This window comes from Opisthorchis viverrini, assembly GCF_000715545.1.
Source record: "Opisthorchis viverrini unplaced genomic scaffold opera_v5_283, whole genome shotgun sequence".
NCBI classification, from domain to species: domain Eukaryota; kingdom Metazoa; phylum Platyhelminthes; class Trematoda; order Opisthorchiida; family Opisthorchiidae; genus Opisthorchis; species Opisthorchis viverrini.
This window is the reverse complement of record NW_008751942.1, coordinates 195,771-212,330: the sequence shown is the minus strand read 5'-3', so window position 1 is coordinate 212,330 and position 16,560 is coordinate 195,771. Positions and strand designations below refer to the sequence as shown.

General features: G+C 44.4%; 1 protein-coding gene across 1 annotated transcript in view; it reads left to right on the top strand.

Moving 5' to 3' along the window:
- The window catches only part of T265_09541 (hypothetical protein), a gene marked incomplete at both ends in the record, with an annotated part of 51,669 nt that overhangs the window by 14,496 nt on the left and 20,613 nt on the right, over positions 1–16,560 (top strand). Inside the window, 12 exons of the mRNA XM_009175641.1 lie at positions 889–992; positions 2,015–2,096; positions 2,512–2,723; positions 3,134–3,367; positions 4,116–4,503; positions 5,511–5,865; positions 6,726–7,159; positions 8,797–8,952; positions 11,051–11,172; positions 11,365–11,673; positions 13,211–13,403; positions 15,446–15,709. Of these exons, the coding sequence (XP_009173905.1) occupies positions 889–992; positions 2,015–2,096; positions 2,512–2,723; positions 3,134–3,367; positions 4,116–4,503; positions 5,511–5,865; positions 6,726–7,159; positions 8,797–8,952; positions 11,051–11,172; positions 11,365–11,673; positions 13,211–13,403; positions 15,446–15,709 (2,853 nt within the window). The remainder of the gene's footprint in view (positions 1–888; positions 993–2,014; positions 2,097–2,511; positions 2,724–3,133; positions 3,368–4,115; positions 4,504–5,510; positions 5,866–6,725; positions 7,160–8,796; positions 8,953–11,050; positions 11,173–11,364; positions 11,674–13,210; positions 13,404–15,445; positions 15,710–16,560) is intronic.

The window sequence follows — 16,560 nt, the reverse complement described above, 5'->3', positions numbered from 1 at the left end:
TGAGTTTTGTTGATTATCCTGTTGGAAGTACTTTCATGGTGCTCAGTCATCAACGAATGTTGCTTCCGTACATTTTTATGTTCACAGGAGGGTTGTTTTACAACCGGCATTTCAGATTCGGGCAAGGCCGAACTTTTCAGTTGCGTCCTTCATGTATTGTCATGCTGACACAAAGAGAACACTAGAGCTGGGTTATGATCAACCTGCCCAAGTTTGACAAGATCACTGGAAAATATGTAGACTGATTCGTATTGCGGGCCAACTGTAGCTGCTCCTACTACTTCTCGAACTCATCTAAACAACTCTATGCAGGATATGAACACAACTGGATGGGAGAGTGAATCGATAACCGAGCTCTTGGTTTTTCTGAGTTTGTCATACGAAGTGTTTCGCCACCAATCATCTTCACTCAAGGAACGCATCCAGCATTGGAAGCTGTGGTAACTGAGCCATATGCTAAGCGTCCCAAGCCAACGTCTTTTGAGAAGACCGTTGTGTTTCATAACTCAGTCATAGTGACCTACGCCGAGAGCTGGACAGTACGGTTTGATGTAAGAGGATGAGGGATGTTAGGAAATGTTTGGATGCTACTCATCTTCCAGGATCGGATCCACGTGACCCTCCTTATGGCTGGCCAGAGACATTGGACGATAGAGGGGCTAAACTATGCCACTGGCGTTCAGTTTGTTTCCATATTGCCTGACTGAGTTTCGGATCTGTAGGCACCTGGGTGTTTGCGCTAGGCTGACCCTCACTCTCCCATTTTTTTCATTTCTTAATCAGGCCTTACGGTAGTACGGCAATGACCCATTAGTGTTCTTTGGTTTTTGCTGTCAGTGATAATGATGAGTTATCGTCGGTTTATCCTACCTTATTTATTTGTGCTAGGTAGAAAAGCCGGACGTACTTCTTGGTGTAGTCTGTACGGCCCTGCACATAGCAGACCGACACTTCAGACAAATGATGCGTAACTATGAACTGCATTTAGAGCGGTGAGTCTATGTACTGTGAGGTACTCTTCATTGTATTATCCTGCTTCACTAGGATTACGTCATTATCACCGTTGTTCTCAATACTTTTGCAACTCAAAACTATGCAACTGGAATCCATAAATTCCGGTACGATTTTACCGATCTTGTCCGTCTCTGCGTTTTTGTGCTCCGGTCAGTGAGGGTGAATTCAAGTACACGTTGTTTTGAGTGGCAATTTGGAAATCCTTCATCAACTTTAGGTCGCTGTAGTCACTACCAAGCTAACTGGTTATCCTAAGGGACTATGCATCCTACTGACTTCGGGGCCAGTTTTGATTCACATGATGCCACACTTTGTCGATATATGCTAATTTTACCTTTTTAGGGAACATGGCCAATCCTTCCAGCAATTTTCTGGCAATAAACTCGCTTCTCTAACCGGAGTTACGTTAGGCCAGAAGTTTCACGTGATGGTGAAGTCCCTCCTTAAGTCCGATTTCAAGTTATCAGTATCGGGATTCCGGTGTCCACATTCTCCATAGTATCAATTGTTTTACTTGTAACGATAATACTGAAGCAGTAGTTGCGATTTGACCGGCACGGGCTACGTCCGATAAATGTCCAGTGAAGCTAATTCGAGCTGTGCTCCCGGCTCTATAAAACTCAGAAAACAAATAAGCTGTTGCGATTTGACCGGCACGGGCTACGTCCAATAAAGGTCCAGTGAAGCTAATTCGAGCTGTGCTCCCGGCTCTATAAAACTCAGAAAATCCTTCAAATAAGCTTTTTAAATTTTTTTTGACAACATCCAGCCGGCAAATGGTTTGGCTAGTTTGACGGTCAGCCTCTGCAGTAAAATCACTGCGGCTTTACATATATGGCAATGCTCTACAATAACGGTTTTTCACCTTAACCTATTCGTTTTCCAACTCCTGTCTAGCTTGCTTGCGTTAGAGACAAAATACCGTTTAACAGTGTGACCAGAGCGAAATACGTCACTTCGCTGAATTGTAACTTTCCTATACATGTTTCGTCCAATACAGCGGACAGTTTTTGCCTTCGAACACGCTGACAAACAGCGTTGATGTTAGCCTCCTATCAGACAGCACAAAGTATGAGGTCAAGGTGAGTCTCTACTTGTATCCGAAATGAAATAACTTAAATATTTCTCTTCTGGTCTCATTGCCATCACCTTAGAGTGAATAACAGCCACTGAACGCACTACTTCCTGTCTGAACTCGATTAAATATCAAACGTCCTGGAGCAGGTGGCCAACCACACTGCTCTTTCTGTCAAGGTATTGAGGTATCATGACTACAGCATGACGCGAAATTACTATTTACTTCCTTTGGTCTAGTTTTGTGGCTGTATGTTATTCCGGTTGTCTTGCCACCAAGCTGTTATACACTGTTTCCAGCGGAAATTTTCGGCTCAGTGACGCTCCTTGACGTGTATTATACTAATACTAGACACAGCTAGTTCGCACCGATACCACATTCCTTAAGTCGTGTTGTACACATTGTTTAACACAACCTTTCAGGTGATACGAACCGGACCATCCACCCTTCACCTGATCTCAAACGGTAGCCTCCTATCCGTTGAAGTACATCGGATGTCGTCAGATGGCTTACTTGTGTGTCACGAGCTAGCCAGTTACATGACCTATTGTCATGAAGATGCAGAAGGATATAGAACGGTGATCAACAACCGTAGCGTCACATTTTTCAAGGAAAGCGATCCATCTGTGCTTCGGTAGGTTATATATGTTTTGTTTTGGAGTGTTTAATTGACGTATTTTCCCGAGTAACATTATGGATTTCGCGGTTGTGTTTCCTTTTCTTCGGGTACACATTCAGAATCAAATAGGCGTTGAGATTTCGTAACCACGCCTGAACTATTGTGGCTTTCACTACTATTAGGGGTCAGAGTGCAGTTCAAGCAGAGTAGTACTGCCGCTTTGGGATTGAATGAACCCGTTTTGTTTCGGTTTTCGGCTGTTTTGTTATCTAAGTGTCTGCATGAGATATTTCCAAACAACACCTTATAGTCGGGCTCTTGGTGACCATGGGGGCATTTCTTCGGGTCTTTGAAGGATATATGTTTTTCGAATTGATCATCTGGGTTTATTTTTTAGCGATACTGCTCATCTCCCTTTCCAACAGTTCGCATTCGACCGGGAAACTGCTCCAGTTCACTGTTTTAGATGGGGCACACGTCTCTGCGAACGAGATCTATGCTTTGGTCGAAGTGATGAAATTGGTTTTGGAGTTACGCGTCCCTGCAGCTGGACGGATCACACTGAAACGGCTCCCTGGATCGACACTTGAACCTGGTACTGAATTGGCTTCGTTGCAGTTGGACGACCCAACCCAGATGAAATGTGTGCAGCTCTACACGTACGGAAATCCTAATTTTATGTTCACCGAATCCAGGTTTCTTAACTGAGTTATCAGCCAGATAAACCAGCAGTCTGACGTTTATTTCATGCGCTCATTTTTATTTCTCGGATTGGTTCATTACGATAGTCTATTCCATCCATTGTTTTAAGTAATTACATCAGTGCGTATTCTCATTTAACCTGGATTTGGCCGGATTTTCTGGAATTCCATCGGTATGCTCTTGAGTTTCATGCCGTCAAACAGCTCACTCCCACTCGTTTGCTTGTGATTAGGGGTACTTTAGCGTTGGCTTCTCTTAACCGAATCCATGTCGTTCTCATTCAATTTGGTCGTTATCCCAATGGAATCGCACCATCGTTTCTATGATATATGATCTTTCTCCGTACTTCTGATGAATTCTAGTTAACCAAACGGCCCTCCTCACCTTCACATGTCCCGAACTTAGATGCTCTGAAACTAAGTGTATTACACTCTTGGGGAATAGATTCAGGACCTTATTTAACCTTGGGTGCTAGTTACCTGATTGGACCGTATATCACACTAGTTTGCTGTTAGCTGCTATTGTGCACTGGTAACTAGGTTCAGGATTATAGCTCACTTCACACATCGCAAGGTAGCGGTCTACGACGCTGCATGGTTCAGTAGGTCTTTTCGGCCACGCTTGTCGTTTTCCTATTTCCTATGACTGCAACTCGTATGACCAGGGTAGCCATAAACGTTTTTCGCTCATTTGGTAAACTTTCAGTGGACCTCTCATTCTTCCGTGTGGGTCCGGTTCCAGCAATTCCCTTGCCCGAAGAATGACGATCCAAGGTGACTTGGGGATAAATTTTAACTCATTTAACTGTGTGGACTCCACAGTCGCTGCAAAAGCAAAGCGCGGTTCAACAGACTCAGCTTTACCATCGAACCGTTCATCCGAAAGCCGGTCCTCGAGTCAGTCACCCGCTATGCTATCGGGTTTACCCTCTGGGAAATTGCATATCCGCTTTTCCAATATATTCGCCTCGTTGGAACAGGTACTGCTGGGATACGCACTTCCTGAACCGTTTCTGACTTCGTGGCTCAATCAGAGTTTGGATCAGTTGATGAGCTTGTTGCATGACCCTCGGTTGCCGTTATTAGAACTGCAGGTGAGTAGATAGCCTAATATTGTATGCGTGTGAATGTACTGCTCTTTCTCTTTTCAGTGTCTTTTCACACTTTTTATTTCATTATACCAAATTAACGTATCTCTGGGTGATAGTGACGCAAAAAATGTCTCAACCTTTACCGAAGCCCTATCTGGAATCTGTGGCCGAATTTTTCAAGCTCAAATTAAACTGTCATCTATCCTTTTTAATGAGAATTAAAGACAATGAAGTTCTGGTTAAATTTAATTTGCCCCCCCCGGCGTCTTGCTAGTACTAATATCAGTGGTTTAATAGACGACAACTTTGGATGGACGAACTAGGCGCGCCGGACCTTACGTGGAATGAGTGAAACATCAGGGAGAAACGAGATTCACTGGTAGGAAAATGGGGTCAGCAAAAGTAGTTGTGACAAATGGTCTACTAGTAGGTCGACATAGGATATTTAGTATGTACACTGGCCTAAAAAAACTCGCGGCTGGTATTTGCAGACAACAACATATTGAATAGTATTTTTCAAGTCAGCGGAAAGATTGAACAGTGCACAGAAGTCCATATTTTCATCAGTATGGATTATATCGCTGTCGTCTTTGGAAGGAATCATTTGGTGAATGTTGAGTGCGAGTGCATACAAGGTAGTAGGCGATGATAGTTGAGTATGACCAAGAGTTTCGTTTGCTCCTGTTCGAGATTCCGGAGGTTGGGGAAGGGGGATAACAACAGGAGATTCAAACAGCGCGTCCTCAAGTTTTATCGGCCGTCTTGAAAATGTCGGAAATCGTGCTTTTCGTTCCTGTTGACAAAGTTAAAACTCGACTCCTGCTATATATTCGCCTTGTGCAAAACCGTGGCTATCTGTTATCTGCATTGTCATCCCCGCTTTTAATATTTTGTCTTCTTCAAGAGTCCTTACGTATTTCAAAACATCCTCTCATGGCACCCTTGTCCTTGTATTGGTTCCTGTTGAGTGTTCTTGCCGCAAATGCACTTGTTTTTGCTCTCGTTTCTAGGATACAGTAGCCCATCTCGCTGGTAGGTTGCCCCCGCAAATGGAGCGCGAATTGCGGGCACAAGTGAAGCTTTATGCCGGTCAGGTTACTTCCGTTATGGCCAATTTTCCGTCCAACCAGATCAGGCATATTGTGGAAAGCCAAATGAATCGCTTACGTCGGGCACTTGGCCCAAAAACATCGGATACACACGGTAAAGCAACACAACACCCCGAACTGCTGAAATTTGAACAGACTGTTCAACGACTGACTGATCTTGCGGACCGGTATCAGAACGGTCTCCGCGGTCACGCCATTTACATCCTTGCGCAGCTGCTACTGGGTTACGTCGTTGTAGAAAAACACTTTCAATATGGTTAGTTGCATATCAAGTTACTCTCTTTTGTACTATTTACGAGTCTTCTCCGTTCAGCCGGTAGTTACAAACGATCAGGCCTGATCTTCCACCTTTTGGCTCGTGTACACAGTTTTATAAGTTTATTAAATATGCTTGAGTTTAGTTTTATTACTTTTTTTGCGATCATATTTATTACTCGCTCCTGGTGAAAGGAAGAAGGTCTTCGCTGCGGAGTTATTTATTAGAAAATGCCAACTGAAAAGTTACAGACTATTAGACAGGGGAGTAAAACCCTCATATGCATCTTGCTTATAAAACTGAATATCCATCTTCTCCTTGAACGAGTCTTCCTGAGCTTTCCTGGCTATGCATTGACTCTTACTCAATAACAAGCAAATGTTACAGGGCGACTCCACAAATTCCGTAACAGATCTCACTTTTCAAGAGACGCAAAGCGGATTTACGAGAAAACAGTACTACTCGCATACCTTTCCATCAGTAGTATCACCGTCACACTGGTAGTGCCTTCCTTTTATTCCTCATGTCACCTTCCGTTTTTCTCTTATTTGTGCCTAACTAGCCATTCCACCGAGCTTCGGGCCACCCAATTCTCTTTGTTGCGCTGGTAGTTTCCTCCATGTGTGCACCAGCGGTTGCTGGCTGTTCATAATGATTATCGTTCACATGCGCTGGCTTTCCTTCTACCAGTGCCAAATGACAGACACAATCCCTGCTCTTTCTTCGTCACCGACCCCTTTTGGGTTGCTCTGTGGAGCATCCCAATTAACTCAACCCCCAAATAATGTCTAATTAGTCTCATTAATTTTCAAGTTTCCCAATCGATTCACTTGTGGCTACCATGATTTCCCTCACCACAGGTCAATATGACAAGTGCATCCGGCTTTTGTTGTCCCAGTGTGCCAGCAGCACAGTTTGGGCAAATGAGTCTGCTATTGCTAGTGGTTCGGGAGATGGTCTGGATTGTGAAGAGCCTGACGAAAGCCATACGCCTTATCGAGTTTCGCCTAACTCCGTCGCACCCGCATTGAGGGCTTTGATACAACCCCGTACGTTTTCTGATGTAATGGCCGTGCTCTTTTCACATCGGCAGTTGTCCGCTAAAAACGTCCTATTAGTCCGGTTGATCGATCTTTTACGTGATAAGCGCGAACTGAGCACTGCTTATGATCTGAAGGGCAGCCTCAAAGCACTCACGGAACTCGGTGCTGTGGGGAACGCCAAGGTCGCGCTTTCCGCTCGTCAGCTGCTGATTTCGCTTCAAACACCGTCTTACGAGCTCAGACGAAACCAGGTGGGTTTTGCTGTATCTTTTTCGATTTTTTGTTAGATAATTTTTTCCTTTGGAATTGGTTAGTCACAAGCGACTGACTGTATTGCACACGTTCTCCTCTGGAATGTGGCTAAAACTATTTCAGATGTTCCACTTTATGTCTAAGGCCACAGTCTTACTAAGTGGACACATCTCCTTTTGTCACGCCGGGAAACCTTTGTATCTGAGTATCCATATTCCATTTATGTACCACCGGATTGGTAGCATTGTGGACAATGCTCCTATCATTTATGGATATTTCGTTTATCTTTGTTTCCAAAACTGATACATAAAACAGGGGTTATGGTCCTAGTAGAATGTTGGTCTGATTTAATCTAGTTTCAGTTGATTTATCAGGACCGTTTAAATACGCTTTTGTCAGACAGCTTATACTTATGCGTTGTTTATACAATGCCAAATCCCACCCACTCATGATTAATCTTGCTAAACTGTAGCGAAGGGACGATCGTTTGCTCACTTCAGCAACTGGTTGGGCTACACGGGGGGATACTCATATGGCATCCACTGGGTCTCTTCTACTAGGTCAATAAAAGCGGTCCGTGGTCCTCCATGTTGAAGGTTGGAACAAGTGTGGCAAGCTGTTCCCTGAAAGCTAAACTACTGGATTGATTTTAGACCAACTACCCACTGCTTTGCAGGAAAATACTTTTGTTGATGACCCCCATCGTCTTCCTGTCATCCTTGGTAGTATCTCATCCCATACACCACCATGAAGTACACAAGCAGTGATAGTTGAACGTCGGTATTTGTTACTGGTACATTGCTGTCAATGACACTGAAGTCGTGTACAAACAATTGTGAACACGAATCACGCCCACATACAGTATGGCCTATTTCCCGTCGTTAAATCAACCTTATGTTTGTTCGCAGGTGGCGCTCGCCAAATTTCGGTAATCATGCCGCTCATGCAGTGGTTTCCTTGACCGTAACATTTTGGTGACGTTTTTCATGATCGATTTGGACTTGCGGAAGTTCATCAACTATATGCTAACCTCTCTCCGGTCTCGGTACTAAGTATACCTGCTACCAGTCGTTCAGCTGTAGCACCCTTTCGGTGCCTAGCTGCCATGCCACACAAATGAAGTACGATGCCTGGGACACTGTCAGGTCGCCCAAGCCTAGACAGGGGAAGTCGAGAGACAGAGGTCGGGTTCGAACGACGGACTTTCCGGTCAGTAAATTCGCGCTCTAACCACTTGGTCCATCTCGCCGCTGTAAAACAGTGACTCGTTGTTTCACGACTTCACATTATGCTTCTGAAGGACTTGAAGCTGCTGACAGAACCAGTCCAAGCTGGGACATGGTCTGTAGTCCACCACCTGTTCGCGATTTTCCTGTGACATTTAGCGAAGTATTTCTTGCATTTTGTGTGATGGATTAGGCAAGGATTTATTTTCTCTGGTTTTTACCCCCAGAAATATGCAAGCTGACCCCAAACAAAAACGGTTATAATGTGTGGGCGGTTGCCGTACAGTAACACAATGTGGACGCCTTCCAAACTAAAAATAGTGGTCACTTCAATGCGTACAACCTTTGTAGTTAAAAAAAGAGTTGACATTGCAATTGCACAATAAGCGAATTTGATGTTCCTCTTTTAGGCAGAATCGATCTTCCTCTCCGCTGTTGATGTGTATGGCCACCAGTTTCATCCAGAGAACCTGCGTAGGTTAATTGAATCGGAAACGGTCGTGTTTGACATATTGTCAGACTTCTTCTATCACCCAAACCCCGCAGTCGCTGGGGCGGCTTTGGAGGTAAGTTTTTTCGTCCACACTCTGCCCTTATGACCTTGGTCATCTGATGCATGTGTCACCTTTACGGGCAAAGCTGCACTTCAGGGACCAGACAATTTCAACATGCTTCGAAGTTTCTGTGACTATGGTAAGCAAAAGAACGCGCATGTAAGCTTAACTACCTGGCCAAACAGAGCTAGCAGAGCCGGCTTCTCCTCTGTTATGTTATGTCGTGTAACAGAGCGCAAACATCCATTCGAATAAGTTAAAATGTCCCTCATCGCATGGTACTCTAAAATGCAACAGCCGTACGGAAGCAACTCGTTCCCGGGGCCTCTGTTATGAATTGTTAGTGTCAGAGATTACGTCAACTGTGTACCGTATGCTGTCGTTACTTCAGGACCAAACGACCTACCTGTTCAATCTTTTGAACACAAGGGGTTCACTCATGCTGGCCTAAAAACTCGTCTACGTTGGCGCACTGTACTGAGTTTTTGGACTGACGTACGCCAGATTTTACAAATTTTTACACGTTTATTGCGTGTTCCTTCTTCAACTGCTGTTCCACCTATTCAGGATCCGTTACGCGTCTTTTCATAGAATTTCACTTGATGGACAACTCAAAGCACAGGCCCAATCTAACGGTTACCTTTTCACTTGTGTTCCACCAATATTCATTAATCTACTAACGCACACAGTGTTCGTCACAATGCTGTGCACATGTCAGCGTTAATTTGAAGTGCCATCTGGTCGGGCAGCTCACTCGACCTCGATGAGAGGCTACTGCAGGATTTTACACTTAATTTGGGGCCTCTTGAGCTCATCCATTTTTTATTTATGTCCCAGTCAATTATTCTAACTCGGTATTCTGTGAGGTTTCCCGTTTTGCCACCCAGGTTCACGTTCCATCAGTGTTCGATTGTGGTCGGCAATGGCGTTACTGCGAGTTTTCTGATCGAATCTGGGGGACCCGTGTCACGTGTCACGTTACTGTGACCTCGTGTCGTGGTTGAAGCAGATCTCATCGTGCAAAATGCATTTAAGCCCTCCGTACAATGTCCGGACATGAACGACCATCTCACGCTTTTGAGCATACAACGTTGACAGGTTGCACGCATTCGTCAGCGGATGATGTCACCACACAGTAGCTCGCAGCTGCATGGTCGATTGAAACATGGTAGGATCTAAGGTTAGCGATCCAGAAGTACAAGATTTATTGGCGTTACGGAATAGTCAAGCAGAATGCGCGGTCAGGATTTGATTCCCATCTCTCTGGAATATGCAACCTATTTTTTATGTGAAAATCATTGCGCATTTCTAAGTGGATAGCGGAGATGACCGTTTCTTGGGCATATCTGTCAATCACATAACTTTTCCGTACTCTTACTAACGCTCCAGGTCCGAAAAACGATACAAACCCCGAATCTAGACTTATAGAGTCAACCTACGCTGTCACTAAGCGGGGGGTGTAAAGCTGCTTCAACCTTAGTGAAAATCACTATCAGCTAATCTCACAGTTATCTTGCAAAATTCAAAGCTGTAGCTTTCTAGGTAGAAGTTTAGGTCACCTGATGCATCCTCCAGGTGCTCATTAATGTTGATTCCCACAAGGCAGAAATAGCTATACTGCGCCTCTAGACGTCTCAAGGTAAATGCATTACCGGGAGTTCGCAATCCTCCCCCTACTTTCCAAACTGATTGACCAATAATACACTTAAGAAGACGCACGAGTTTGGGTAACACATCAGTTTGTTCACTCCCAATTGCCTCTAACGGATTTTACGATTGGGCCATCGGCTTGTCTGTTTGATACTGTGACCTAATCTCATCATTATAAATAGTCCTACTAACGGATCGGCCCCTAAAGCAGAAATAAGTAGACAGGATGACCCTCATTGCATCGTGTGGTGGAACACAATCATGTCATTGGAAGTCTAGATTCTTTCGTCCTCTACACCGCATCATTAGGGTCAATTGTCTACAACAGCCGGTAGATGTACTGTAAACCTCGACTGCACCTCTGACAGATATACGTTTATCCTTTGCGAAAATCACGAATTGAAGCTTAATTGGTGGGTTTTCAATGTAACTCATAATGCTTTTCTTTTCACATTCAAAGGTCTATGTTCGCCGCGCCTATACAACCTACGAGTTGACTAGTGTTCAGCACGTTCAGTTGCCCAACGGTGCATCGTTTGTCCCCTTCCGATTTACTCTGCCCACGGCCCAGTGTTTAGCAAAGTGAGTTTGGGTACTTGATTGTTCTTTATCCTCTCCATTTTACCGTTACTTTAGTCCACTCGTTCCTCATGCAGATGGTGACCGTCACTTTAGTTAAGTCTAATAGGAAGCTCGCATCATTTCGAGATTTGCTCAGCTAACACCATTCATCCCGTTTATGATTTTTTTTTCCTATTTCTAAATACCCCACAGCACCCGAGACAGTCAAACCACCGAGTGCCTTTCGTCTTCCATAAAGGCTGTTTCTACCGATGGCGTCTTATTCCCCGCTGATTTGTATGCTGCGGGGGATCTGGCCAGCAATTTTAGTGTTCCTGCCGTCAGTTTGGCGGATCAAATTCACCCAAGTTGTTATGTTTGGGGCAATGTTTCGTCTGATTCTTCTTTACGGCTGCCGCAGGCAGCAGTCTCCCGGAGTCTGGCTGATGTAGACACCGCCTCAATGATGGGTGAACGAATGGGTGGAATGGCCGCATTCAACTCATTGTCAGACCTTGAAGAGTGAGTGCTATTTTGTATTCGAGACTGACACTCTGAAATGAAAATACAGTGATTAATGCCATATATGCTCCCCAGTTTTTTTTCATCACGCCTTGACTTATCTGGTCTCATTTAGGTGCATAGCGACCTGATGCGAAGTGACTTCGTAAGGACGCAATTGTCGACCGTCGATTTTTTGTGTGCTTTGTTATTATAACAATTGACGTTCACGATTTAGGTACACGAACACCTGTCACGCGCCGCTGCCATTCCCAGCTAATTTAACTCCAGCAGTCTTCTCGGTATGTTTCTATTAGGACCGAGTTGTCACGCAAGTTTTTGTTCAACAGTTCCCACCACGGCGTATCAAACATAACCTGTCTTCCGGCTGTCAGAATGTTTGGTTATCTTGAAATTTTGTGAAGATTGAGCATTTTGTGTAACGTTCAGTTCGGCATGCTGGTTTTGGTTTGATACTGTTTTTTTCATTATAATAGAATCGTAGATCTCGCTCAAGGCTGTATCAGAAGGTGATTCTGGACACAAGTACCTGTGGGACTTGTCACATAGATGCCTCTGTTCAATGTAGCAGCTACGTTTCACCCTGCTTTACAAAATAAACAAGTAACCAAGTGTTCAGCTGTACTACGTGGTACTTACGTAGCATGCCGCTGTAAGGAACCATGAAGGCTTAGATACGTGACAGATGGTGAGGTTAAATTTGAACGACTTATTTTGCTGTTGGCAAATTCGCGCCCCGTTTACTGGGATATCTCGAGCTCACATGGATTGTGTAGTGAAAACTCTTCACTGCTATTTACCTGTTCCAGATCTTACGAGTCTGCTGGGATAGAACTTCATGTCACATCTACGTCGCGCTTAAGCTACGCGCATTCGCGTTTGGTTTACTACCAGTTGACTAAATACATTAAAACTGTGCTGTGTAACGGTAGTGACGCCACGATTCCTCAAGCTTCAGCTCCTTAAAAGACGTCAATTAGTGGTTTGGTACAGCACATCACTTCCTTAAAGGAACGTTCGACAGCGGATTTTGTGGCTTTTTGGTATCCTATTCAAAAACACTTCATGACATCACAGGGCTGTGTCAGCTTACCTAGCATCTGATTCTTACGGCACGTGATTAACCTTGAGTCTACTACTATGACGTCTGCTTTACTGTCCGACGTCTGGGTAATGGAATGTGATGGTTCACCAACCTCTGTTTTGAAAATTGGCGGCGATTGAGAGAGATTTCACGCAAATTGTAATGTCAGTTTCGGTGAGTTTGGTTGCTCGCTTATTGCCATTTACTATTATAGTTACTACAGTGCTCGTATTAGCAGTTGAGTGAGTATCTTCTTGGCCGTGTAGGAGTTCTGCTCTGAATACACCACACATGAACGGCTTCCGCTAGAAGGCCGAATTGTTAATGCAATCTGTCTTGTCCCGTTTTTTTGGAATTTCGTCTGTCCAGTGATTGCGTTCATGTGTCCTGGTTTACTTGTTCCACTGCACGCTTCAAATTGAGCATCTCCACAAATCTCCTTCCTTCTGTTAGATCGTTCGCCGATATCATTAACTTGTTCATGGACGCTTGTTCGGAGGCAAAGACAATGCAGGGCTCATTCTCAGAACCGTCATTGTTCAACTTCGGTCGCGTTCATTTCCCCAACTCTGATAATGGCCCATCTCAGGAGTCCACCTATCGATGCCCACCTATGGTTGTCTTCCAAGATCCACCTTATCAAACGGTAGGTCAATATTGTTGTTTCCGCCCAAATATTGCAGGCTTTTGTTGCCGGAAGGCTGCGTAATTTTACCGTTTTTCTTCCATATTATCCGTATAAACCGTCCTCTTTCGGCCGTGTTTCGGGGACTCCGTTTGGTTCACCTGACGACGCGAAGCACGACATTGCAGTGTCGCTCTTTTAGGGCGTATCCTTGACTGTACCCAGCATGATACCTGATATGAAAATTAAACTTGTCATCCCTTCTTCACGATGGATAAACCTGAATTGTCACATCCGAATGGGCCTATATGTTCGCACTCTGAAGGATGTGGTCGGATAACTCAACGTATTGGGTGTATGGTCTTCTCCTTTGAATCAACACTCGGGCGTTGACTGTAGAGGTGTCCTATTTGGCAGGGTCGACTGTTGATTCTCAGCTGAATTGACGCATGTCTTACTATGTGCTTAAGTTGACTGATAATGCATTCTGGTGGCTGAGATGGGCGAGGGCACAGTCCAATGTGATGTGTCAGGCATTTGGAAATGATAAGCCCCCATGTAAGCCACAGTCATCACATTTGTACTTCTTTGAAGGTGTTTGCGGCTGTTTTCTAGGTGTGCACAGGCCGTTTTAATATATTGGTTGTTAGAATCCTTTTCCCATCTGCTTTGACATGGATTAACTTCGCCTAGTCTAACAGTGTCCGATGGTTACGTATTTCAATGGGGAAGCTACCGATTAATCTGTTGAGATAATTACTTTCGAGTGAATCAGTTAGCACATATTCTTTTACTCGGGTTGCACGTTCCAACACCTATGTGTGTTTATTCTACAGTGCTTGACTAGTACTTATCTTCTGGTGCCTGCTCCTGGTGTAAGCATCTCCGGAGCAAAAGACGTGCCCGTAGCCACAATTTCACGTTATTGTCAGTGCTGCAATGGTTGTGCCCTTGTGCACGGCTAATGGTGTCTCTTAAAGTCAAAGAGACTTCGTTTTGAATGTATAGAATTCACACAGTCATTATTTTTTGAACAGTCTGTCCCTTTCCTGGCATCGGATCTTTCGAGCGTGAACATGTTCACTTGGTCGGGCTTGCTTTAGTACCGTACTGGTTACACGCTCTCCTCGCATGTCCTATGTCCAGAGTTCAAATCCCACAATCTCATGGGAGCGAAGCTCGAACCCAGTGTTTTCTCTCCTAGGCATGGGCTCATCAGAATGAATTGCGCAGGGACACGTAGAGGACTGTTCCATCAAGAGTGTTGCAAACGTAAATCCTTGTCGGCGCAAGACTGATTAATCAGACAAACAAGTCAATGAATAAACCTCCAAATCAATGCAGCACTTGTTTTCTTTTGCTTCGGCTTGCTTTTATTGCATCAGGTTTTTGCCTCCGTTGATCAAATACTATCACTTCTCACATTAGTAAGATCGCCTTTCTAAAAAGATGATGATGTCGTCATCGTCTTCACTGTGATTCGACTACCCACACGCTTGCATGTTAACCGCGAAAACCTACCTTAATCAGCTGGAAATCGACTGATTCTTTCTGCTCCTTCGTTCCTTGTGCTTACATTTTCACCTCAGACGACATCTAGGATTCGGAAGGTAACGTTTTCTGTTTAGTTGCTGATGAAACACCTGGCATTTGCTTGTTAAATATCCTTGGTTATTTGCACAATATCTTTTCTTGCGTTTTTTGCTCTGCCTGCGTTTTTATTCAGCATACTTTCATCTGGTTGCCCTATCGACCGCTTATCTTTTATGGTTTTGCCTTCTGATATACGCGGAAAATTTTTTGCCCGTACTTCGTCGCGCGCTTTCTGTTTTCGGCAGGGTTCTGTTGTTTGCGGTGCTCCGCAGTGTCCACTTTTTTTTAAAAATGTTCATACTCTGTTGAAACTGACCATCTTGTGGATATTGTTTGCCTGATGATCATTCTTCTATCACGAATGTGGTAGCGGATTTATGTTGTGATATGCACTTATGTGTTGACTGCTGTAGGTAGCTATTTACAAGGGCATATTTCTTTAACTTGTACTCTTTGGATTTTTTTGTCAGACTAACCCAGAGGAGGAACCTATTCACATTCTTAATATTGCCATACGACATTCTGCAGTATGGAGCGACAACTGCTCACCCTCAGAAAGTCCGTTGTTTCACAGTGGGGAATTTTTCCGAAATACGGATACTGGAGCGGCACACATTTCCAGTGGACCAACGGAAGCTGACGATGTAGCCCAATTGGAGTCCTTTTGTTCGAAACATCATGAACAACTTCGCTTTGCAGGAATCAGGCGAATCACTTTTCTGATAGTAAAGACCGTAAGTTGGTTCATGTATCTTTGGTTCATTATTCTTGGTTTTGTACTACGTAGGCATTCGACTGTGTTGCCGCTTACTCCAGACCGTTTCCCGTTAAAACCTGGAATCTCCGCAAAGTGTTGTTCCACACGTCACTCACTATTTTTTCCCGCTATGTATTTCAAGATGTGACAAGGTCGTAGATCTCGTTAAGTTTTGGTGGCGTACGGAAAATTTCAACGTCTTTTATGGAAGGTTCCTACGGCCTTAGGAGTTCGATTACATATGTTCTCTCCACCGCTACCGGGCTCCTGACCCGGATGTACTTCCATCCGCGTTGTTCAAGTACGGGAGTGCTTTCACTCAGCGTTTGCCCGATCTAATTGCCTCCTGAAGAAAGGAGACTATCCCAGACAACTGGATAAAATCGGTGGTGATGCCCATTTTCAAAACAGTGGTCTGTAGTAAATGTGTTAATCACAGATTGACTCCAGTCGTGGTGAAAATCTGCCACTTGTCCTTCATGGTGGCCAGACGGTGGCCTGTGAAGCAGCGATTCGCGAGCAGTAAGCTGAATTCTAGCTGGTAGGGGATTGCATTGACCAAATCTTCACAATCGTCAGGAGATCACAATCCGTCAGGAGATAGAGCAACGCCATACGTACAAACGACCCACAATTTTAACCTTCATAAATCTATCAAGGCGTATTCGACTCGGTTGACTGGTCTGTTCTTCTTAACATGTTCATCCATCAAGGAATGTCCCAGAAGTTCACAAAAATAGTAAGTCATTTGTAATATCAAACTTCTGGGAGTGCGAGCCCATGTGGGAAGCTCTCGAAATTTTCCGTACATATGGTGGTCTCCATCAA